This window comes from Trichechus manatus, unplaced genomic scaffold (assembly GCF_000243295.1).
Source record: "Trichechus manatus latirostris isolate Lorelei unplaced genomic scaffold, TriManLat1.0 scaffold00006, whole genome shotgun sequence".
NCBI classification, from domain to species: Eukaryota; Metazoa; Chordata; class Mammalia; order Sirenia; family Trichechidae; genus Trichechus; species Trichechus manatus.
The window spans coordinates 595,103-619,979 of record NW_004443942.1 but is presented as its reverse complement, the minus strand read 5'-3'; the positions used below and the strand labels follow the sequence as shown (position 1 = coordinate 619,979).

Genomic DNA, 24,877 nt, shown 5'->3' with positions numbered 1-24,877 from the left:
TCAGCCCTTCTATGACACTGTCGATTTCTGAAATCTTGTTGTTTATCTTTTGGATTTCTAATTGTTGTTTTTATGTAATTTCTAGTTGTGAACTTATTTTGGCATTTTGTTCCTGCATTATTTTCCTGAATTTTTCTATTTTTTGGTCTGTATTTTCCATGAGTTTGTCTATTTTTTCCTCATTTTTGTTTTCTTTTTGCTTCAACTCTTGGCTAATTCTGAATATTAGAGATTTGAATTCCCTATCAGGTAGTTCTAGTGCTCTTCTTCCACTAGAAAGTCATCTGGTGTTTTATTTTGGACGCCTACTGGAACCATCCTGTCCTGTTTTAGTAAATATTTTGATATTGTCTGCTGTCTTTGGGGCATTCAGTAGTTATTTTTCTCATTTATTGATTGTAGATTTGTTTGTTTCATGCTTTTTTTTTATTTGGCTATGTCTGAGCAGGCGGGCTGTGTGTTCTTTGTTGTTTGCTCGTCTGTGGGCATGATACTTTTCACCTCTTTCTCCAATTGGCAGGGCCAGTCACTCAGATATGGTACAGCACTGCAGGGCTAGCTGAAGAGTAGTTGCTGGCATGGGTTGTTTGTGGCACTTACTACAGCCACCAGGGTTGTTCGGTAATCAGTGCAGGGCAGGTTCCTGTAGGCCATGCCTGTGCTGCTTGGTGGTGTGATATTAAGTGCACGGTGCAGGTAGGCAGGATGGAGGGGGGAGATTGTTATGTGTGGAGCTAAGATGGATGTGGGAGAGAGGAGAGAGGAACAGAGCCAAAAACATACAAACAAAAAAGAGTGCTAGGGGAGCTTGCTGTTGGAGTGGAGAGATGAGAGACTATGAAATAGAGAAAAACAGAAAGGGGAAGAAAAAAAAAAAGAATGAATAAATAAAAATTAGAAAGAAAAGATAACAGCAATGCTCCCAGGGATCCTACCGGTGTGGCTACGAGGTCTGGGGAAGTTGTTCCCAGGTGTGTTGCAGTACAGCCTGGCTAGAAGGCGTAGAGGTATTCAGCGCCAGGTGTTCAGGGAACAGGAAGAGAAGGAAGGTAAAGAGGGATGAGAAACTGAGTAATGAAGAAAGAGAAAAAGGAAAAAAGAGGGAAAAGAAACAAAACAAATTAAAAAAAAAAAAAAAGAACACAAAAAGCCCCTAAAAAACAGAAAGAATAAAACAACCCATGAAAAAAGTGTGCTCATAGATCCCTCTGCATGTCTGCGCAAACTGAGAGGGAGGGTCCCAAGCCATGTAGCACTTCCTGGCCAGAACAGGCTCCCAACTCGAGAAAAAGGAAAGAAAACAAACAGTTCAAAACAAACAAAAGCCATAAGATCCCACCAGCATGGCAGCCCAGACCAGGAAGCTGTTCCACGCTCGAACGGAGGTCCGCAGCGCCTTAGGAAGAAGCAAAGATGACACACAGAGCCAGGTATTTGAGCGAAAGGAGGGGAGGTGGTGATAGGTAAGGAAGAAATCAAAAGCGGAAAAAAACAACACTAGCAGCAAACAAGTGGCACTCAGAGAGCCAGCCAGTGTGGGCGGGTGGAATCCAAGCAGCCGGTGCTTCCCGGACAAGAGACTGGCCACGGGAAGCAGAGGAGGCCGAGTTGGGGTGAAGAAGGATGGGGGGTGGGAAAGTGTATATCACAAATTACTGGTTGTTTTGTCTCCTGCTGGAAGCTCAGTGAAGCTGCTTTCTCGTACCCCCTATTTGCTGGTCTCTGATAGGAGTCCAAGATGGCGGATCCGTGCTGCATTAGCTGATAGAGGACCTCTGCATGAATCTCTCCTCGCTCTCCATTCGCTGTCAGTTTTCTCACTGCATTTGGTGCTTGGCTGAGTTCTTTATCTCTTCATTTTGATGTTTTAGTGTTTCAGGGTTGCTGTTTTCTCTGTTTGGCTTAGTTTTTTGGATCTTTGCTGTGGAGCGACAGCGTGGTGCTTCTGCCTAGAGTGTCGTTTTGCCAGAAGTCCTTCTAGACCAGTACTTTTAAATCTTCTTTTGACCACAACGCACATTAAGAAATACTTCTTATATTGTGACTAATTACACACATACCTACACTCACATTATATGCATATATATCTATATAATTAAAAGTTCCACAAAATTTACCAAGGATCTACATAGAATACTCTGTTCTCTCTTCTACTTTGTTTTAAAAAGTTGGTATCAACCCATTAAATTGATTTCATAACCCTAACAGTGCAGTTTTATAAAACACCATGCTTTTCTTCCATTTTATGGTCCTGAACATAGGATGGGTCTTTTAATTGTAAAGTATATAAGATGTCTGGCTTTCAAGAATTCAATTTTGAAAAATGAGAACTGATTAGTTTTTAGGAATGGTATTTCCCAATTTTGTTGTAATTGCCTAGGCAGAATGCTTTTAGTGCTAGTTGCTAGTTTTTCTCTGATTTGTAAGAGGGTAGTAGAATAAGAAAGATAATATTCTAAATGGTGGTTGCTTTTCTTTCTGCAGCTCTCATGCGTGATGATGAATCTCGTACATCATTAACCTAAGGACCTCACCAATTGGAAGTTATTGTTTTTGCCATCAACTTACCTTTTTGGTCTGGCTCTCTTCCTCAAACAGAGGGAACACCTTTCTTTTCAATTGCATTGTTGCGGAATTAAGCAAATGGCTGATAGTAGTGGTTTGGGTAAAAAATCCACAAAATGCCCCACATGTTCATTTGATACTCAGGAAGATACACATTGTGTATGTTCCTGTAAAATAACGGTTTCTTCAACTTCGTTGGAGCAAGTGTCACCAATATCAAGTGTTGGTAGTTTAGAACAACTAGCTTCATCAGAAAGAAAAAAAGAAAAAATTACCAGCAGAGACACTGCCTCTGGGAAAGATTTGGTAAATATCAAAGATTCTCCATTTCAGCAAATTGACATCCCATTCCCTAACCCCATCCCTATCCCATGGGCCCTTGTCAGCTAATTCATTGCCTTCTTAACTATTAAAGGAGCATTTCTTTCTCTCAGAAGAGGTGAGCAAAGTTGGGTAGTAACTTCTTTTATGACTATTTTCAACTATTTCCCAAATTAATTATTTCTAAGGATCCTGAATAATTAGGAATGTTATTCAGCTTCTTTTTTCTTTTTTAATGGCTTATACAGATATGAATTGTTTCTCAAGTTTAATTAAATTTGAATTTTTGACCATTTTCTTCAGCTCATACAGAATGAAATTTATGGTTGTGGTTAAATATAGAGTGGTTATGGTTTTATTATTTAAGATAATTCCTGGTTATCTAGAGGGAATATCAAATATGCTTCACAAAATTAATTTTCATTAGTTGCATCCACCCTGTAACTACTCATTTAGACCGGTTTGGATATATTATTCACTTGTATAGAGAAGATGCTGTGTGGAATTCTATAGTCAATAGAGTACAACTTTGGAGGGAGAGAGCAGTAAGTTCAAGAAAAGTCAGGGTTCTCTGCTCTCAAAGTTTATCTTTTTCACATATTACCCTCTGCCATTATTTCTCATTTTTATTACTTATGATATAGCCATTGCCATATAGGTGTCTGTGAGTGAGTTGTTAGTATATTAAGTTATTTTGGTTAGAAGCATGTTTTCTGAATGCCTGACCAGTAGTTTTTTAAATGTATAACCTATTTAAGATGGTTGTTCCATTTTGAAACAGGAGTGATTGAGAAAACTATGAAATTACCTTCTCTAGTGATTTTAAAGAATTGGGTAAGTTCTGCTGTTCAGGTTATCATGTAGACTTGCCTGGATTCAGATGACTGGAGTGGATGACTTCTTAAGGTCTCTCTTAGTCTAGTGATCTGATGAATTGTATAGGGTTTAGAATTTGAAAAAGATCGCAAAGTTTCTTATATACAATAAATATCATGGTATACATTAAAAGTTTATCAGATTGTCTAAATTAGGGGTTTTACTTTGTCAACAAAAATGTTACATTTGCAAGTTAATCTTTTTATTCCTTTTTTGTCCAAGGTCTCAAGAACCTCAAATGTAGAGAGAAAAACATCTCAACAACAATGGGGTCGGAGTAACTTTACAGAAGGAAAGGTTCCTCACATAAGGATGGATGATGGAGCTGCTATTCAGGTATACAGAAAGCAAACTGAAGTTGTTTTTACTAGCTACTAGAAACTTTTAGGTTTCTTCTAACTAAATGGTTAGTGGAAAAAATTATTCAAAAATAAGTCTCTAAGAGAAGAAAATTAAAAGTGAATTTATAATTTTTAAATATGTCAAAGTTTTTACTAAATATAATGAAGACTAAGTATTTTCTCTGTTCCTAGAGGACCAAATGGACTTAAATTAAAGTAGAAGGCATTTTTGTTAAACAAAATGGAGAACGTTTTTGGTCTTCAGGTCTTGGCTGTTGCTAAGAGCAATCGTGGAGTCATTGTGTTGATCTCTTGAAGATGCAGAGACCAGATTAGAACCATTCTTTAAATTAAAATGTGTTCCTTTAACATTAAACAGAAGATAAAATCTGTTTGCTTTTCAATTGCATTAATGTTAAATCACTTTTAAAATTTGTTTCAAGAAAAATTTGGAGTGATTCGAAAAACTTCGTGAGAAATTCTTAAAAAGTTTAAATCCCCCCTTTAAATAAATGGCTTGCATTTTAAACAAACAAACAAAAAACTCCACAAATTTACTAAGTTTTAAATTTATCCATAAGAGCTTTTATACAGAAAGCAAAATGTATTCATTGTGAAAAATTAGGAAAATGTATATAGAAAAGTAAAGAAAAAAATAAAAATCATCAATCAGATATAACCAATTTTAACATCTATTACCTTTCCTTCAGTTTTTCTATGCATGTACAAGTTTTATCCTATTTTTTTCAATTTTTCCTGTTTTAAATTATGAAATATTTCAAATATATACATATTTTTAAGAAATAACCTTAGCAGTTATAGTTGAAACTTATCTTCCTCCATAAAATGAATAGGCTTGTTACAAAAATTTTTAACAGTTCAGAAAAATATAAAAGAAAGATGTTACAGTCATCCAAAATTCTACTACCCAGAGATAACTATTCTTAATATTTAGATGAATATCTTTCCATACATCAGTGTAAGCACCCCCACATAAACACAGTTTTATAATGGGATCATATCATACATGCTTTTCATAATCTACCCTATGACATGGACTTCTGTGCCAATAAAATAGATCTACATTGTCACTTTATTGCATCCTCTTAAAATTATTAGAAACAAGAATTCATTTCACTCTTATTTTTTACCACTATGTGATACCAAAGCAATTAGTTGAAGCGTAAAAAGATCAGTTGGGCAGTTGGGCTATTCCTTCACCTTTTCCTCATTTTTAAAACCTGACTTAAATGGATTTTGCCTTTGTTTTCTCCCCATGCTGATCTCAGAAGCCATCCCTTTCAAGCCAACTTTTTCCCTTATTATTCAAGTATTTAGTGAAGAATAGTCTCCAGCTCCAATGGCATATTGTTGTTTTTTTTTTTTTTCTGGAACTTATGATTTTATGACTTAAGTAATAATTTTATCTCTTTAGTAGATTATAAATTCTGAGAAAACAGGAATTATGTTTTATTCATCCTTATAACCATCAAAGTGTATATAATATCTAAGGAAGTTCTAGCATATTGAAGGCGAACATTTCCCTCTTTCTTTTTTTCCCCCATTCACTCAATGTCATGGATTAAATTGTGTCCCCACAAAATATCTGTCAGTTTGGCTAGGCCATGATTCCCAGTATTGTGTGATTGTCCACCATTTTGTCATCTGATGTGATTTTCCTATGTGTTGTAAGTCCTACCTCTGTGATGTTAATGAGGTGAAATTAGCAGCAGTTATGTTAATGAGGCAGGACTCAATTTACAAGATTAGGTTGTGTTTTAAGACAATCTCTTTTGAGATACAAAAGAGAGAAGCAAACAGAGAGATAGGAGGACCTCATACCACCAAGAAATAAGAGTTAGAATAGCACGTCCTTTGGACCCTGGGTCCCTTCACTGAGAAGCTCCTAGTCTAGAGGAAGATTGTTAACAAGGACCTTCCTCCAGAGCTGACAGGGAGAGAAAGCCTCCCCCTGGAGCTGGCACCCAGAATTTGGACTTCTAGCCTCCTAGACTATGAGAGAATAAATTTCTGTTTGTTAAAGCCATCCACTTGTGGTATTTCTGTTATAGCAGCACTAGATGACTAAGACAGTCAGTAAGCATATTTTGCCTACACAGTCTAAGAGGTAGCCCCTTTAAAAGGTACAAAAGAAACAGCTCCTTAAGGAGCTTGTAGACCATCTTGAGAGAAAAAAACAAGCCAAAATGTTTATAAGCAAGCGAGTAATAGTAGTGTTTGAGGACCAATGTATACATATTGAAGGAAGTAAAAAAAGAAAAACAGTCACCATGGTGATTGGATGGAAGCCCTTTATGAAGGAGATGAGTAGTTGGTCACTGAATCTTCTCTTAAGAAAATAAGAATCTGAGCGGTAGAAAATGGGAGCATTAATAGTTAAGTTGTCTGTTGTATGTTGAAGGTGGAAGTGGTCACATAGAGACAGAGTAGCATCTCAAGGGAGGACTTTGGTGGGCTGACTCAACAGAGGTTTCACCCAGTAAATGACATTGCCTCAGCTTGGCTCCTGTGTTCTGGTCTCCATGCTCAGTGGGTCTAGAAACTCATATCTTCTTCATGCTCTGGAGTTGATTTGGATTAGAGAGGCTGACTCTCCCCAACCAAATTCACACGAAATGAAAGTATTAATGAGTTACCTGTTTATTGTTTTACAATATGAACTAGAATGATAGTGTTGACAAGATTAGTGCATTCTCTTTGTAAGCAGAAGTTAAATTATAAGCAGAAGGAGTCTTGGTCTGGATTGTAGTATTATGAGTGATTTTTGCTTTCTTCTCAGTGATGATCTATGTGTTATAATTTTTGTCATATATTACTTTTTCTAAAACAAAAGGAATAAGTGATTTTTAATAGAAACAATAAATATAAAGAAAAAGAGTGTTACTTGGTAAGCAGGGAACTACTTGTTCAGTGGTGAATAGGTAGGTGTTGATTTTATAGTATAGCTCTGATTTTGTAGTATAGCTCTCAGAGTTCTTGGAGTAATTTTTTGGGTCAATGCATTGTGTATGTGTGTATATAAATATTCCATCCCTCCTTTTTCTTATGAAGATAATCTACATTAATATTGTAGTTTGAAAGAGGTTTAATTATTATACTTTTGAACTTCTGTACATTTCTCCATTAGAATCTTTATGATTTTCTTCCAAAGGACATTTAATGAAATTCATCAAAACTTATTTTTGGTAAACTAAGATGTACTTATTAATATTGATGCAAACATGTAGTGTCTTCTGTTTGGCTTTACCCTGGAGCAGAATCTCTCTTCCCTGGAGCTGATATCTGTCAGCATTATGTATTTGTTTTTAATATCTTATGAACAACAAAGGGACTTTTATTTTTCTCCAGGAATTCTATACTTTTGGAAGAATATTGGGACAAGGGAGCTTTGGAATGGTCATTGAAGCTATAAACAAGGAAACAGAAACTAAGTGGGCAATTAAAAAAGTGAATAAAGAAAAGGTAAGGGTTATTAACAGCATCATACAGAGGGCAGTGCAGTTGGGTGTAGGCAGTACAGCTTTTCACACTAACACAAACTGCCTCTGACCCTGAGGGCCAGGCCTGGGTCATTCCCCTGGGGTCTTCTGAGAAGTGACCAGTTCTTGAACTCAAGTAGACAAGTGTTATCTGGAAAAACCAAGTAGAAGGATAAGCTAATACATAACCAATATAACCAAATATAGGTAAATTTTACCAGAGTGAGTTGAAGGTAAGGGCTGTTCATAAGTATGTATAGATGTAGGGTTGTATGCTAAAGATGTCTTAGCTAGTTATAAGCCCTGGTAGTCTCTCCTGATGTTGTTCTGATATACTTTCTCCCATACATGAAGTAGTCATGAGTCAGAATTGACTTGACAACATCTTCTCCTTTCATTTGATTTCCTATTTCCTCACTGTTGGTTAATTCTCTTTTTATTCATCCTACCTGCTTTTTCAGTTTGAAACACTTTTTTCCAAGTATCTTCTGTCCTGTTTTCTTGTATCCACTGTATTCCTCACTGGATTTCCTCTTGGAGTGAAAAATGATTAGGCTTCTCTTTAAGGTAGAGTCTAAGATTACTCACCTCAGGCTTTACACCTGATCATTTCATCAACTCTTTTTAAAATTTCTGTCCCTGGAAAAAAACCAAATGGCAACATTCTGGTGTTCTTTCCTTGGATTTTTGATAGTAAATATTACATTTATAAAATGAAACAGAAGATTTTATTGCATTCTTTAAAACAAACCGTACAAATTATAGTATAGATCATCTCTCCCTAAAGTTTAATAAAGCAATATATAAATCTTAATAAAGGGAGATCCAGAAGCCTTTATAGGATTCTTTAGAATTCTAGAAGGATGGTAATACCTGGGATGTTACTTCCTTTGCCTCTTTGATATCAAGTGGAGTTAGGGGTTAAGTTTTAGAGTTTTACAGACAGGGTACCTATGTGCGCTTTAGAAATTGGTAATCTTCCACAGACATATTGATGCTGAGAATTTATAGGACAGTAAGATAGTAGAATAAATTTACATAGTAAGTATATGAATTGGACAACATATTACCACATTATGTACAGGTCAGGCCATTTGCGAGGAAGGAGGAACAGAGAGAGTTGAGATGGAAATGAAGAGAAGTTGTGGGAACTTTACATATCTAGACTATACAGGAATCCACTTTTCACAGTCACTCTTTCTCTTGACCCTCTAGGATAACCTTAAGATACGACTTTTACCCTATATGAGTGGGGCATAGTGGGATGGACAGTATCCTATTCATTCCTGTGATGGTAATGGTTGAAGGGTAAAGGTAATTGAAAGCAGGGATGACCCTAGGTAAAATTTTAACTAGGTAAAGTTTGCCTTATGATCTATCCATTTCCACTCTTTTAAAAACCAGTACATACTCTCCCAAACTTACCACACTGGGGGACTAGGCTCTTTATTATTCCTTTCAGGGATATTTTTATGTGCAAATAAGACCCATAAATGAGGACAATGCTTATTCTCAAATAATGGCTGTTTAGGTATCAACAGGGGTGCTGATTTGGGGTGTCAGCAGTGGTGGGAAAGGTAGAGAAAGCCCTTCTAAAATTTCTTAGATGACATTGTAGACAATCAATTACCTATTTCCTGAATGAAGACCCTGTGCTCCCTGTGGTATTCCTGCCTTTACCTTTTGCTCTCAGATATAGTTAAGACTTAGATGTTAGGAGATGAAGTTGGGGTGAGGTTAGTCTGCAGCAAGAGCTTTCTCTTTCTCTCTTGAGGTTACTTTTTGAGGTCACGTGGACCAGGAACTGACATAATGCAGGGCCAAGTGTAGGATCTTATTGCCCATGTTTCTTCTGCATTTTTTGTATGTATCAAAGCAAAGTGAAAGAAAAGAACAAGAAAAGAAGAACATTTTGTTTTTATCTTTTCCAGTTGATGGCTGTGGCAAATAGATTTTTGTTGATACTATGCTAGCCTCAAAGGATCAACATGATTTTGGAGGAAATATAAAAAAGTATATTAAAAATTATAATAATTTTGATAGGGGACAGAGACTATGTTGTAGTTAATTTCTAGAAATAGTCCAAGAAACAGATGTGGTTTGAGGCCAAATCATATATAACTTAGAAATGGGCAAAGGAAAAAAAAGGCATAATTTATTCTGATGATAGGAATAAATTGCATGTTGTCACTGAAAAGAAATTGTTTAAGAAAATACGGGAAAAATATATAAAGTAACTTTTATATTGAGGCACATAGGAGTGACATTCAAATGCGAAATCTATGTTTCCTCATTAATTAAGGCCGGAAGCTCTGCTGTGAAGTTACTTGAACGGGAGGTGAACATCCTAAAAAGTGTGAAACATGAATACATCATACACCTGGAACAAGTGTTTGAGACACCTAAGGTAAAGCTCTATCAGGTGCTGCATTTTGAAAGTTATTATTACAAAATGAACATTATTCCATTCTGAAGTAATCCCTTTGGGACACAGTTGTTCATATCATTGGCATGAGTCTGACACTGGAGATTGATGAGAGCATTCTGAAGGACTTTAATTATTGATCGTATAATTAGGTCTCTTTAGTGATATTTCTGGGTGGTATGTTGAAAAAAATGTTCAAAGTTGAAACAATTTGACACACAACCAAATAGTGATTAGAGCTTCCTTAGAGGTGGCTTTCGTTTGCTTTGCTTTTTAGTTTCTGTTAGTCTCTTGGAATGTCATAATTTTGCAAGATTAACTTCATAATCAAATTAGAATGGGTGTATTCGGCACTGTGGAGAAGATATTTTGTCCTTTTTTCTTAAAAGCATGTTTTATCTTCTTTCTTCCCTAGATGTTATAATTCTTCTCTTTATTTCTCTGTAATTTTCATACAACATTGTTCAGAAGCCTGGGTTATTTACTGTTGTGCCTCCATATTGTTTACTGCCTGTAGGCTTGAGTATTTCTCTGCTTGGAGGTAGTATAATCTAGTAGTTAAGCATGTGGACTCTAGGGTCAGATCGCCTGTGGGATGGAATCCAGGCTCCACCACTTATTAGCTGTGATACCCTGGACAAGCTACTCAATCTCTCTGTACTTCAGCTTTCTCACCTATAAAATGGGTTTAATAATAATGTCTACCGCATTTGGTTGTTGAAGAGTTAAGTGCAATAATGGATAGAAAGCACCTGTCGCATTAAATGTTAGCTATTGCTCTGTTTCTTTTCCAGTCACTAAGAGAATAATAGTCAATTTGAGTTACGCATTTTGCTTGATAAGTATTGAAAACCATGGTTATCCTTCATGAGTTTGGTATATGGCAATGATGCCAAAAGTCTTCTCTCTCCTTTTCAGCCTTAGAGTTGTAATTTCTTTTATCCCAAATCTAGAATAATTTTCTCTTTATCACTAGTTTTAAAGAATTTGATTAGTATGTGACTTGGTGTAGTTTTCTTCATGTTCTTGTACTTGGGGTTCATGGAGCTTCTTGGATCTGTGAGTTTATGATTTTAATCAAATTTAAGAAAATTTTGGCCATTATTTCTTCAAATATTTTTTTCTGTCTTTCCCTCTTTGGGGACTTCAGGTACACATGTTAGATTCCTTGATATTATCCACAGCTTACTGATGCTCTGTTTGCTTTTTCAGTCTTTTTCTCTCTGTTTTATTTGTATAGTTTCCACTAGTGTGTCTTCAGATTCAATAATCGTTTTTTCTGCACAATCTAATTTGCTGTTAATCCCTTCCAGTGATTTTTTTTTTAAATTGTAGGCATTGTATTTTTCATCTCTAGAAATTTGATTTGGACCTTTTTTTATATCTTCCATGTCTCTACTTAACATGCTCAATCTTTCCTCCTCCTTCTTGAATAAAGTTATAATAACTGTTTAAATGTCCATTTCTACTAATTCTATCATGTGTGTCATTTATAGGTTGATTTCGATGTATTAATTTTTTTTTCTCTTCGCTATGGATTGTATTTTCCTGCTTCTTTGTATTCTTGCATAAAAATGGCATGGCAGCATCAGACCTCATCTGACTTCACAAGGGGGAAGAGAGAGAATCAAGATCATCAGCCCAAGGCTGATTCCTGTGAGGTGGAGGTTAGATACACCTCTACCCTCCCACCTTTTTTTACCAATTCTGACACCAGCCTTTCCTCCCACAGCACTCTCTTCTTCTCTGTTGGGTTCGATAATTCATTGCATTAGTCACACAGAACTCACAGACCACACTCACAGTTATGGGGTATATTGGAAGTAACAGGTACAATTCAGAATGCAGTTCTTCAATCAGAACAGCTTCTTCTCGGCCATGCTGAGCTCAGCCCCTTGGCCCCTTGGTCCCTTGGCCCTCGGCTCTCTGCTCAGTCTCTGCCCTGCTCAGGCAAGTGTTACAAAGCTCTTTAGCTCTGCCAGTAAGTGCTCAGAGGCATCCCAATCCGCCAGTAAGCCTCAGCCTGAAGGCGCTCAGCTCTCTTGCTCTGTGGGTCAGCACGCCCAGTGTAGCTGTGGGTTGGCATGCCTGCTGTTTTTCTGCTGCTGGACTCTGCTATGCTTGCTTCCGCTTCTCCCTGTTTCATGCCATTTCTGGTGTTACAGGTCTTTGTCTCCCAGGTCAAGGAGGTTCTTTCTCAGCTTAGGGACCCAGGGTCCAAAGGATGTGCTCTGCTCCTGGCTCTTCTTGATGGTAGTGAGGCCCCCTCTTTTCTGCCTCTGAGATTGGCTCCCTTTAAGCCTAGTGGATAGCAAAACTGGCCAGTCCCCTCCTTAGGTTTCCATACACATTATTTATATGTTCTCACCCCAACACGGGTTCCATGCCCCTTATTTGCATTATTAGCAAGCTGTCTGTTCCTATTGGTGGACCGTAGGCACCTTATTTGCATAGTCCAAGTCAATCATTTTGTGGGAGTCACAAATACCATGGCTAGAAGAGCTGTATTAAGTAATTCACTGCACTGCAACTTGTTAATTTTTTATTGGATACTAGATGTTGTGAAATTTTTCTTATTGGATGCTGGATAATTTTATATTCTTATAACTATACTTTGTTCTAGGATACAGTTAAGCTACTTAGAAACAGTTTGATACTTGCAAAGCTTGCTTTAAGCTTCATTGGCTGTAACTAGAGCAGCCTTTAGTCTAGGAATAATTTTCCCCTACTGCTGAGGCAAGACCCTTCTGACTACTCTACCCAGTGTCCCTTGAATAGCAAGATTTTCCACTCTGGTGGGAACACAGACTATTCCTGGCCATGTGTAAGTTCCAGCAATTGATTGTTCCCTCTGCTCCTTTCGCATGGCTCTTTTCCCAGCTTTGGGTAGTTTTCTCATACACATCTGCTAAAAACTTGAGAGGGAACCCTCTGCAAATTTCTGGAGCTTTCTCTCTGTATGTCTTTCTCCTCCTTCATTCTCTGCTCTGTGAACTTTAGTTATCGTGGCCTTCCTGGATTCCCAGCTCCATCCTCAATTTAGGGATATTGCTGGACTCTGCTTGGATACCCCCTCTCTGCTCTGTGGCCTGGAAGCTCTCCAGACCATAAGCTGGGATAATCGGTAAGCTCACTTCATGTGTCTCCCCTCTATCAGGGATCACAGTCTTCTGCTGCCTGATATCCAATGTCTGATAATTGTTGTTTCATATATTTTGTCCATTCTTTAGTTGTTTCAGGTGGGAGCTTAAATCTGGCCTCTGTTATTCCATCTTGGTCGCAAGTGGGAGTCCAAATCTAGAATATTTTTAAGGCAAAGGAAATCTTCATCTATGATTGCCGTTTTTATGTATTGTTTGCCCTTAATTTCACATAGACCAGATCTGCTGTCCCTCACAAATGCATAGACCTCCCATCTTAAGGATTAATGGAAACTGCTGCCTGATTGGTTAGGCCGTGGTGATTGGTGCTGATCATTTAGTCTGACAATGCCGATTTGTTGTGAATCCAAATGTTCTCCAGGTCTACATAGTTTTTTCTAATAATTGCAAAAAGAACTTATTTTGTAACTTTTAGTGATATAGCTTTTATCAACTTGTTGATGTTGTGCTGTTAGGTGCCGTTGAGTTGATTCCAACTCATAGCCACCCTGTGTACAACAGAACGAAACACTACCCATTCCTGTGCCTTCCTCACAATCGTTTTTATGCTTGAGCCCATTGTTACAGCCACTGTGTCAGTCCATCTTGTTGAAGGTCTTCCTCTTTTTCACTGACCCTCTACTTTACCGAGCATGATACCCTTCTCTAGGGACTGATCCCTCCTGATAACATGTCCAAAGTATGTGTGACGAAGTCTCGCTGTCCTTAACTTCTGAGGAGCATTCTGGCTGTACTTCTTTCAAGACAGATTTGTTCATTCTTTTGGCAGTCCATTGTATAATCAATATTCTTCGCCAACACCACAATTCAAAGGCATCAGTTCTTCTTCGGTCTTCCTTATTCATTGTCCAGCTTTCACATGTGTATGAGGCGGTTGAAAACACCATGGCTTGTATCAGGTGCACCTTAGTCTTCAAGGTGACATCTTTGCTTTTTAACACTTTAAAGTGGTCTTTTGCAGCAGATTTGCCCAATGCAACGCGTCTTTTGATTTCTTGACTACTGCTTCCATGGGCATTAATTGTGGATCCAAGTAAAATGAAATACTTGACAACTTTAGTCTTTTCTTCATTTATCATGATTTTGCTTCTTGATCCAGTTGTGAGGATTTTTGTTTTCTTTATTTTGAGGTGTAATCCATACTGAAGGCTGTAGTCTTTGAGCTTCATCAGTAAGTGCTTCAAGTCCTCTTCATTTTCAGCAAACAGGATTGTGTCATCTGCGTAATTCAGGTTGTTAATGAGTCTTCCTCCAATCCTGATTCCCCATTCTTTTTCATATAGTCCAGCAGCTTCTCGGATTATTTGCTCAGCATACAGACTGAATAGGTGTGGTGAAATGATACAACCCTGATGCACACTTTTCCTGACTTTAAACCACTCAGTACCCCATGTCCAAACAACTGCCTCTTGATCTATGTACAGGTTCCTCAGAGCACAATTAAGTGTTCTGGAATTACCATTCTTTGCAATGTTATCCATAATTTGTTATGATCCACATAGTCAAATGCCTTTGCACAGTCAATAAAACACATGTAAACATCTTTCTGGTGTTCTCTGCTTTTAGCCAGGCTACATCTAATTTCAGCATTGATATCCCTCTTTCCACATCCTCTTCTGAATCTAACTCGAATTTCTGGCAGCTCCCTGTTGATGTACTGCTGCAGGCGCTTTTGAATGATCTTTAGCAAAATTTTACTTGCGTGTGATATTGATATTGTTCGATACTTTTTGCATTCAGTTGGATCACCTTTTCTTTGGAATAGGCATAAATATGGATCTCTTCCATCTGGTTGGTCAGGTAACTGACTTCCAAATTTTTTGGAATAGACAAGTGTCATGGTTTGAATTATGTCCCCCAAAAAATGTGTGTATCAATTTGGCTAGGCCATGATTCCTGGTACTGTGTGATTTTCCCGTATGTTGTAAACCTGCCTCTATGATGTTAATGAGGGAGGATGGGTGGCAGTTGTGTTAGTAGGGCAGGACCTGATCTACAAGACTGGATTGTGTCCTGAGGCAATCTCTTAAGATATAAAAGACAGAAGTAAGCAGAGAGTTGGGGACTTCATACCATCAACAAAGCAGTGCCAGGAGCAGAGCGCTTCCTTTGGACCAGGGGTCCCTGCGCGGAGAAGCTCCTAGTCTGGGGGAACACTGATGAGAAGGGCGAGAGAGAGAAAGCCTTCCCCTGGAGCTGACACCCTGAATTTGGACTTTTAGCCTACTTTAACTGTGAGGAAGTAAACTTCTCTTCATTAAAACCATCCACTTGTGGTGTTTCTGTTATAGTACCACTAGATGACTAACACAACAAGTGAGCACTTCCAGCCCTGTGTCTGTTTGTTGAAACATCTCAATTAGTATTCCATCAATTCCTGGAGCCTTGTTTTTCACCACTGCCTTCAGTGCAGCTTCGACCTCTTCCTTCAGTACCATTGGTTCCTGATCATATGCTACCTCCTGAAATGGTTGAATGTCAGCCGTTTCTTTTTGGTGCATTGACTGTGTATTCCTTCCATCTTCTTTTGAAGTTTCCTGCATTGTTTAATATTTTCCCCGTAGAATCCTTCAATATTGCAACTAGGGGCTTGAATTTTTTCTTCAGTTCTTTCAGCTTGAGAAATGCCGAGCGTGTTCTACCTTTTTGGTTTTCTAACTCCAGGTCTTTGCATATGTCATTATAATACTTTGTCTTCTTGAGCTGCCCTTTGAAATCTTCTGTTCAGCTCTTTTACTTCATCATTTCTTCATTTGCTTTAGCTACTCGATGTTCAAGAGCCAGTTTCAGAGTCTCTTCTGATATCCATTTTGATCTTTTCTTTCTTTCCTCTCTTTTTAATGACCTTTTGCTTTCTTCATGTATGATGTTCTTGATGTCATTCCACAACTCATCTGGTCTTCAGTGAGTGTTCAACATGTCAAATCTGTTCTTGAGATGGTCTCTACATTCAGGTGGAATATACTCAAGGTCGTACTTTGGCTCTCGTGGACTTGTTCTAATTTTCTTAAGCTTCAGCTTGAACTTGCATATGAGCAATTGATGGTTGGTTCCACAGTCGGCCCCTAGTCTTGTTCTGATGGATGATATTGAGCTTTTCCATCGTCTCTTTCCACAGGTATAGTCAATTGGATTCCTGTGTGTTCCATCTGGTGAGGTCCACGTGTATAGTCACTGTTTACGTTGGTGGAAAAAGGTATTTGAAATGAAAAAGTCATTGGTCTTGCAAAATTCTATCATGCGATCTCCGACATTGTTTCTGTCACCAAGGCCATATTTTCCAACTACTGATCTTTCTTCTTCGTTTCCAACTTTTGCATTCCAATCACCAGTAATTATCAATCCATCCTGATTGCATGTTCGATCAATTTCAGACTGAAGAAGTTGGTAAAAATCTTCAATTTCTTTATCTTTGGCCTTAGTAGTTGGTGCATAAATTTGATTAATAGTTGTATTAACTGGTTTTTCTTGTAGGCGTTTGGATATTATCCTATCACTGACAGCTTTGTACTTCAGGATAGATCTTGAAATGTTCTTTTTGACGATGAATTCAACGCCATTCCTCTTCAAGTTGTCATTCCCGGCATAGTAGACCATATGATTATCTGATTCAAAGTGGCCAGTCCAGTCTATTTCAGCCCACTAATGCCTAGGGTGTTGATATTTATGCATTCCATTTCATTTCTGACGATTTCCGATTTTCCTAGATTCATACTTTGTACATTCCACATTCCCATTATTAATGGATATTTGTAGCTGTTCCTTCTCATTTTGAGTCATGCTACATCAGCAAATGAAGGTCCTGAAAGCTTGACCCCCTTCATATCATTAAGGTCGACTCTACTTCGAGGAGGCGGTTCTTCCCCAGTAGTATTTTAAGTGCCTTCCAACATGAGGGGCTCATCTTCCAGCACTATATCAGACAATGTTCCACTGCTATTTATAAGGTTTTCACTGGCTAAATCTTTTCAGAAGTAGACTGCCAGGTCCTTACTCCTAGTGTGTCTTAGTCTGGAAGCTCAACTGAAACCTGTCTGCCATGAGTGACCCTGCTGGTATTTGAGTACTGGTAGCATAGCTTCCAGCATCACAGCAACACACAAGCCCCCACAGTAAGACAAAGTGACAGACTCGTGGGGGTTTATCAACTTACATACTTAAAATTGACATCAGTTTATATCATAAGTACTGCTGATGCAACCTTTCCTTCTAAATATTCCACTTACCATTTCATATATCAGTGATCCCTCCAGTGCTGTCAATGGAGAAAATATGGCCTAGTTCAAAAGCTTATTTGCATGGTAGCCTTTGCAGAATTCTGAAGTTACTTGTGAAATTCGAAAGCATATGGAGATTCAGGGAGTCAGAGTTGTGGCTATAGAAGAAAGGTATGAACCTTCTCTTTGTTTTCATGCTTGCTGATTGAACTCAGACATTGCATTAGTAGTTGTAAAAAGAGAATCAGACTCAAATCTTAAAAACAACAACAGAAGTATAGCAGCACAGGATAGAATGGAAATATGGTGGATAGTCTGGACAGTAATAGGTATGAAAAAGACTTATTATTTTAGTTGGCTGTGAATTCTGTTTGACTCAATAGGCGACCTGACTGTTAGAATATCTAAAGTGATCTTAATATGCATCAATAGAAACAGCAAATATGAAAGAGACCTTTCATCCATGACTTCTTACCATTCACATTCAATTAGTTACTAAATCCCACTGTTTCTTCCTTTGAGGTATTTTTCACATCTTTTTGTTCTCCTCCATTCTTTGCCTCACATCTCCCCTCTATAACTTGTTGTTGTTGTTAGCTGCTGTTGAGTTGGCCCCTGACTTATGGCGATCCCATGTGTTACAGAGTAGAGTTACTCCATAGGGTTTTCTTGGCTATACTCTTTATGGAAGCAGTTCCGCAGAACTTTCTTCCATGGAGCTGCTGGGTGGTTTTAAACCATCAACCTTTTAGGTTAGCAATTGATCGCAAACTGATTGCCCCACCCAGGCTCCTTCTTCCTGTCAGCACAGTACAGCCTGTTAGCCAAATCTGGCCTACTGCCTGTTTTTGTGTGGCCCATGAGCTAAGTATTTTACATTTTAAATGGTTGAAAAAAAACTTAAAAGACTATTTCATGACATGTGAAAATTACATGCAAGTCAAATTTCAAAGCCCATAGATAAAGTTTTGTTAGAACACAGCTATGCTCATTTGTTTATTGTATATGGCTGCGTTTGTACTACAACAGCAGAGTTGAGTAGTTGTGACAGAGACAGAATGGCTAGCAAAACTGAAAAGATTTACTGTCTGGCCCTTTACAGAAAAAGTTTGCTGACCACTACTCTACACTACTATTAGAGTATTCATTTGGAAATGCAAAATTGATAATATCACACACTTCTCTCCCCCATCCTGACACCAGCTTTAAAATCTTCCATGGCTCCTTGTTGCATATGGGAAAAAAAAATCCAAACTAGTTAGCATGATATCCAAGACTTTTTCAGTCCTGGCACCAACCTATTCTTTCTAGCCTCACTTCTCACCACTCCACTCATCTCCTCCCCACCAAGCTCCCAATGCTATTAACACTGAGGTATTTGTTAGTCTTTTAACAGCCAGTGCTGTTTCATGCTTTGGAGTTTTTGCAAGTACCGTGTGCTCTGCCTGCTCTTCCCCACATCCTCTGCCCATAAATCCCTATTCAGACATCCAGACCTGGCTCCAGAGTCACCTCCTCAGGGAATGTTCTTCAGGCAGAGGCTACCCTCCTCTGCAGCCCCACGGCATTTTGGGTATGCCTCTTCTATTAGCACAACTGCCACTATACTGTGAGCTCCTTGAAGGCAGAGTCTATGTCTTATGCTTATTTGTTCCTCTAGTATGCAACACAGTATCTTGTACAAAACAGACAATAAATATTTTGAATGAATAAATTAATGACTAAGATTGTGGTAAGATTTCCACTATGTATATGTAATATATAACATTTTTAAAGATCTCCAACTATATGATTTGTCTTTTTTTTTGTATCTATATAATGCCAGCGAATGTACCTTGTGATGGAGCTTTGTGAGGATGGAGAACTCAAAGGAATTCTGGATAGGAAAGGGCATTTCTCTGAGACTGAGACAAGGTGGATCATTCAGAGCCTTGCATCAGCTATAGCATATCTTCACAATAAGGGTAAGAAGAGGATCATCCAATGCACTGACTCCATGAATGCAGATAACACTTTTATTTAAGAGTAATTGTATTTAAGATTCATAGTCACATAAGTAATGCCTGATAACAGATATTATTTTTAAAAACCATATTTAACAATTATTCTAATTGCTTTGTATTCTTTAATGTTACTGTTTGCTGCTTTCCCCTATACTCCTCCCTTTTTTTTTCCATTGAAGATTAGTTTGGCCTACATGTGACTTTAGAATTTTCTCATTTTACAAATGAGAAAAAACTTTGTTCCGGACAGGTGATGTGACATGGTTAGGTGTGGCAGAAGTGACAGTGGAATCCGGTGGTTCATTTAGCACACATTCACTAAGCACCTGCTGCATTGTTGGTTCTCGAGCTATCAGGATTAAAAGACAAGGCCCCTTACTCTCAAGGAATTCAGGCTGGTGGGAGGTTGAGCATGGAAGCTATCATAATTCAACATGATAATTTCTCTAACAGAGAGACATATAAGGTCCAAAGAGCATAAATGACTCATTTGTTTTGGAAAGTCAGGGAAGAATTCACACAGGAAGCAAAGATTGAACTGAGGAATACAAACTCAGAAAAAAACGAGGGAGCTTTCCGGGTAGAGGTAAATTTTTTTGCAAAGATAGGGAACTGAAAGCTGAATATTATACTAATGTCATTTCTTCCACATTAAGCTGTAAATTTAGTACAATTCCAAACAAAATCTTAACAGAACTTTTCATGGAATTTGATAAAGTTATTCTGAAATGGGTGAGAATAGCCAAGAAGACAAGGAAAAAGAAGAACAGTGGAGGCTGGGGCTTGCCCTACCAAGCATCAAAATATAAAGTTATGTTTATGTAAGAAGAGAAAAGCAGAGCAATAGAAACAATAAAGATTACAAAAATAAAGGGTGGGAACTATGTAAGGGAACTACAGACGGTTAGGTATAATTGCCATTCCAGGGCTCATTCAACTACATTTCCCCCAACAATTATACAAATAACGTTTTAAGCTTATGGAAATGTTCCTTATGGATATGAACTGAATTAGTTATTTGCAAAAGAAGTTTGGTACATGATTATTTGCATGTACATAAAAATCCTACCTGAGCTCTGATGTGTTCAACTGGAGATTTGTGTCTCATGGGTTTTTGTTTCATTGTTTTTTATTTTTAACATATAAAAAGTAGGAAAATGTTTGTTGATGTAGAAAAATATACTGAAATAAGTACTATAGTTTGTGTATGTGTAATCCAGTTGCAGTATGTTAAATGTCCATATTGGCAGCAAACATAAGCACAGAAGTAAAGAAGTAATTGTCTATTTGAAGACCTAGGGATATGGAAAATGTTTCTAGGCTTGTGACTAAGATTATCTCCCTCATCCTGGGAATACCTAACCTTGGGCAGGATCCTTCTCCACACTCACCAGGCCACTCTTCAGGGAGAGCAGGCAGTGGGGCAGTGGGGGAATGGGTAGAGATGAGGGAATCAAAGAAAAATGGCTCTTTCAGGTAAGGGCAGAATTACACTTGGCCCTCCTCAAATTTTCCAACATTGGACATTAATTTGTCAAATATACTTACTTCTTTTATTTGTGTTCCTTCTAATTATTTTCCCATTATTGATTTCATTTGATTTGTTGTTTATTTTCTTGGTAGATATAGTACATAGAGATCTAAAACTGGAAAACATAATGGTTAAAAGCAGCTTTGTTGATGCTAACAATGAAATGAACTTAAACATAAAGGTAAGATATGAGAGATGGTGGTAAGTATTTGCCTATAAACAGTTTGATAGCAAAGTCAGAAGGTACGTCCTCTTTTTAGATACATATTGTTAGTTTTTGAGCAGTCAGAATATAAATGGTTTCTGTGAAAAAAAATTTCACAAAAGAGGTTGTAACTAATAAGAATAACTTTACAAGTTAAATGGTTTTATTGAATGCTTTTTTAAAGTACATATTCATTTGGATACTTCTAAATCATTAGTTAATAGCAAGCAAACAGATGCTCTGAATTCTAATTAATTTCAAAATTATGCTTGGTAATTTGATGTAAATGTGTTATAGATTTAGAGAAAAGCACACCTACGCTGTGCCTTTGACTGTACTGAAGTCTGTATTCCTCACAGAAAAATTTCCTAGGTATTAATATTTATGTCCTAAATACAAGTAATGTGCCAAATGTTTATTCTTGAAGATTTTATTCAAATTAAATGTTCCTTAATGTCAAATAAATGATAGAATATATTATTTATTACTTAGCACTTTAATAGTGGCTGCTTCAAAATATATGAATGTGTTAATTTAGGAATAAAATGTTGTCTGTGAATAACTCTCTCTATTGCAGAAACTAAATCCCTATGTAATATAAATAGGTTTAATAGCATTGTTGTTTTACCAGAGTAAATGTTCTTGAACAGTTTCATTATAAACTCCATGCGGGCAGGAATTGTGCATATCTTATTCACTGTTGTACCTGGAGTAGTGCCTGGAACATAATATGTGCTTAATTAACATTTGGTGAATGAAGGAATAAATGGTCTCCAGAGAATTTAATTGAATTGTAAAACTTTTTTTATCATTGATAGCTGTATAAATTTTCTGTGGAGAAAGATGTATCATAATACTCCAAGTGGAGTATTTGTGCAAACTCCTGGAGAAATTGTTTCATCTATTTAGAGTAATAGTGACATCATGTGTTAATAGGCACATTTTCTTACTCCATAAAGCACTGGAAACTTTGCATTTAGTGGCTGTGCACCAAGAGCCTATCTTTGGTTGTTTGCTCAATAAATGTACCTATTTTTCTGCTTTCAGCCCAAGCCTGTTCCAACTTGGGAGACAAGACCAAGAGCACATACTGAATGTTTAATGACCAAATGTTTAATGACCAGGATTTAGAACTGAGCAGAAAGACTGCAGTTACAGCAGTAGGCCTCCAGTGTATTTGTAACTGTGTGTTTTTTTCCCGTTAATTTGCTTCTCGTAGTTTTTAACAGTGTAGTAATTATTGTAATTAGTATACTCTGGAAACACGAAGGAAATAATAATAAAGGAAACTATAAAAAATAACGGAGTTCAGTGAATACTGACAAACATAATGATTGTGTTTTAAGGTGCTTTAAACTGGGACGTAGCTTAAGTGTGAGAATAACAGATGATAAACATACTAAGGCCAGAATATATTTTACAATGAAAGAACTTAAAAAACCCAGACTTTATCTGAAAAAAGTTAAATGCCTTCTTTCAAGATGCTACTTTCTATGCTGAACTGATGCATTTAATTAGAGGGCATGAACAATCAATCTCTTGAGTATTTTCTCAAGATTTGAGGAACCAAGCTTCCCTTTACCAAGTTTCTTCTCGACACAGAGGGGTGAGTGGAGAGGGAAAAGCCAGGTCCTTATTAGTAACACATGTAAAGACACTCTCCTCACCTCAAGAATCCCTGCATTAAATACAATTATGATGTGGTGAAAATCCTATCATGAGAATGAGTGAGCTCTGGGATATGAAAGCATTGACTATGCCTGAGTTTCTTCTTCTAGGTGACTGATTTTGGCTTAGCAGTGAAGAAGCAAGGTAGGAGTGAAGCCATGCTGCAGACCACATGTGGGACTCCTATCTATATGGGTAAGTTAGTAGACTTAAACAATGATTTTTTTTGTATGTATAAAAGTTGTTATTATTGCTGGGTGCCATGGAGTTGATTTTCGACTCATAGTGACTCCATGTGACAGAGTGGAACTGCCCCATAGGGTTTTCGAGGCTGTTGGAGCCCTGGTGGTGCAGTGGTTAAGAGCTCAGCTGCTAACCAAAAGGTCAGCAGTTCGAATCCACCTTGCCACTCCTTGGAAACCCTATGGGGCAGTTCTACTTTGTCCTATAGGGTTACAGTGAGTCAGAATTGACTCAACAGCAATGCATTTAATCTTTATGGGAATAGATTGCCAGGTCTTTCTCCTGAGGAGCCACTGGGTGGGTTCAAACCGCCAGCCTTTTGGTTAGCAGCGGAGTGCTTAACTGTTGTGCTGCCAGGGCTCCTTACATATAAAAGTAGAACAACTAATATGGATTAAAACTTGAGCAATTTTATTTTGGTGTCATGACTTAATGGCTCTGATTGAGCTACTTTTTCTTTTCTTAGTTCAGATGATTTCAGTTGTTTTGGTGTTTTTCTCAGAGCTTCTATAGTCAAAGATTTTTGTAATCTTTATTGTTTCTCTGAGCTCTTCTTAAAGTTGTTTCTGTCTCTTAGTTAATCATACCAGAAGCTTAATTGTTGTTTTTGTTAATTTATGCAAAAATCATGTGTGTATTCTGTTTCTTTGCCATCAAACAATATTTCATAGAGTACTGATTATATTTTGTGAAGTAACAATTTCTAAATGTGTTTTTAACAGCTTTATTGAGGCATAATTTAAATACCATAAAAGGGTATAATTAGATGATTTTTTAGTACATTTACAAAGTTGTACAGCCATTACCACAATCCAGTTTTAGAACTTGTCCAAGTTAAAAAGTTTCCTTAAGCCCATTGGCACTCAGTCCTGTTCCCATCCCAGACCCAAGGAACCAATAATCTGCTTTTTATCTCTCTAAATTTACCTTTTCTGGACATTTTATATAAATGGAATCACATCTGATTTCTTTCACTTAGCATAATGTTTTTGAGGTGCATCCATGTTGTAGCATGTATCAGGAGTTGGTTCTTTTTTATTGTTGAATAGTTTTTATTGTAAGAATATGCCACATTTTGTTTATCCATTCACCAACTGATGGACATGTGGATTATTTTCAGTTTGAAGCTATTACGAATAATGCTGCTATGGACACTTGTGTACAAGTCTTTGTATAGACACGTTTTCATTTTTCTTGGGTAGCTACCTAGGAGTGAAATTGCTGGGTCATATGGTAAGTTTATGTTTAACTTTTTAAAGAAACTGTCAAACTATTTTCCAAAGTGACTGTAAGATTTTACCTTCCCACCAGCAATGTATGAGAGTTCTAGTTTCTTCACATCCTTATCAACAGTTGATAGTACTTATCTTTTTTATTATAGTCATTCTCATGGGTATCTCATTTTGGTTTTTAATTTTCATTTTCTTGATGGCTAATGATGTTGATTATCTTTTCATATGCTTATTAGTCATTTGTATATCTTTTTTTAAAAATTTTTTATTATTGTACTTTAGATGAAGGTTTACAGAACAAATAGTTTCTCATTAAACAGTCAGCACACATATTGTTTTATGACATTGGTTACAACTCCACGACATGTCAACACTCTCCCTTCTCGACCTTGAGGACCTTTTTTTTGGTGAAAATATACATAGCCAAAGTTACACCATTTCGAAAGTTTCTACATTTACAATTCATTGACACTGATTACATTCTTCCAGTTGTACTGCTATTCTCACGATCCTTTTCCAAATTATTCCATCACCATTATCTTCAACTCACTGTCCCCTAGGCTTCCCATCAAACCTTTTGAGTTGCTGT

The 24,877-nt window shown here is 37.3% G+C and overlaps 1 protein-coding gene across 2 annotated transcripts in view; it reads left to right on the top strand.

Moving 5' to 3' along the window:
- Nucleotides 1-2,467: 2,467 nt before the first annotated feature.
- STK33 (serine/threonine kinase 33) overlaps nucleotides 2,468-24,877 on the top strand; it is a 70,687-nt gene continuing 48,277 nt past the window's right edge. For both annotated transcript variants that reach the window (XM_023736545.1, XM_004369619.1), the window contains exons 1-7: nucleotides 2,468-2,871; nucleotides 3,985-4,098; nucleotides 7,473-7,586; nucleotides 9,906-10,010; nucleotides 19,232-19,370; nucleotides 21,033-21,121; nucleotides 22,924-23,008. In XM_023736545.1, the coding sequence (XP_023592313.1) occupies nucleotides 2,644-2,871; nucleotides 3,985-4,098; nucleotides 7,473-7,586; nucleotides 9,906-10,010; nucleotides 19,232-19,370; nucleotides 21,033-21,121; nucleotides 22,924-23,008 (874 nt within the window). In that variant the 5' untranslated portion in view covers nucleotides 2,468-2,643. The remainder of the gene's footprint in view (nucleotides 2,872-3,984; nucleotides 4,099-7,472; nucleotides 7,587-9,905; nucleotides 10,011-19,231; nucleotides 19,371-21,032; nucleotides 21,122-22,923; nucleotides 23,009-24,877) is intronic.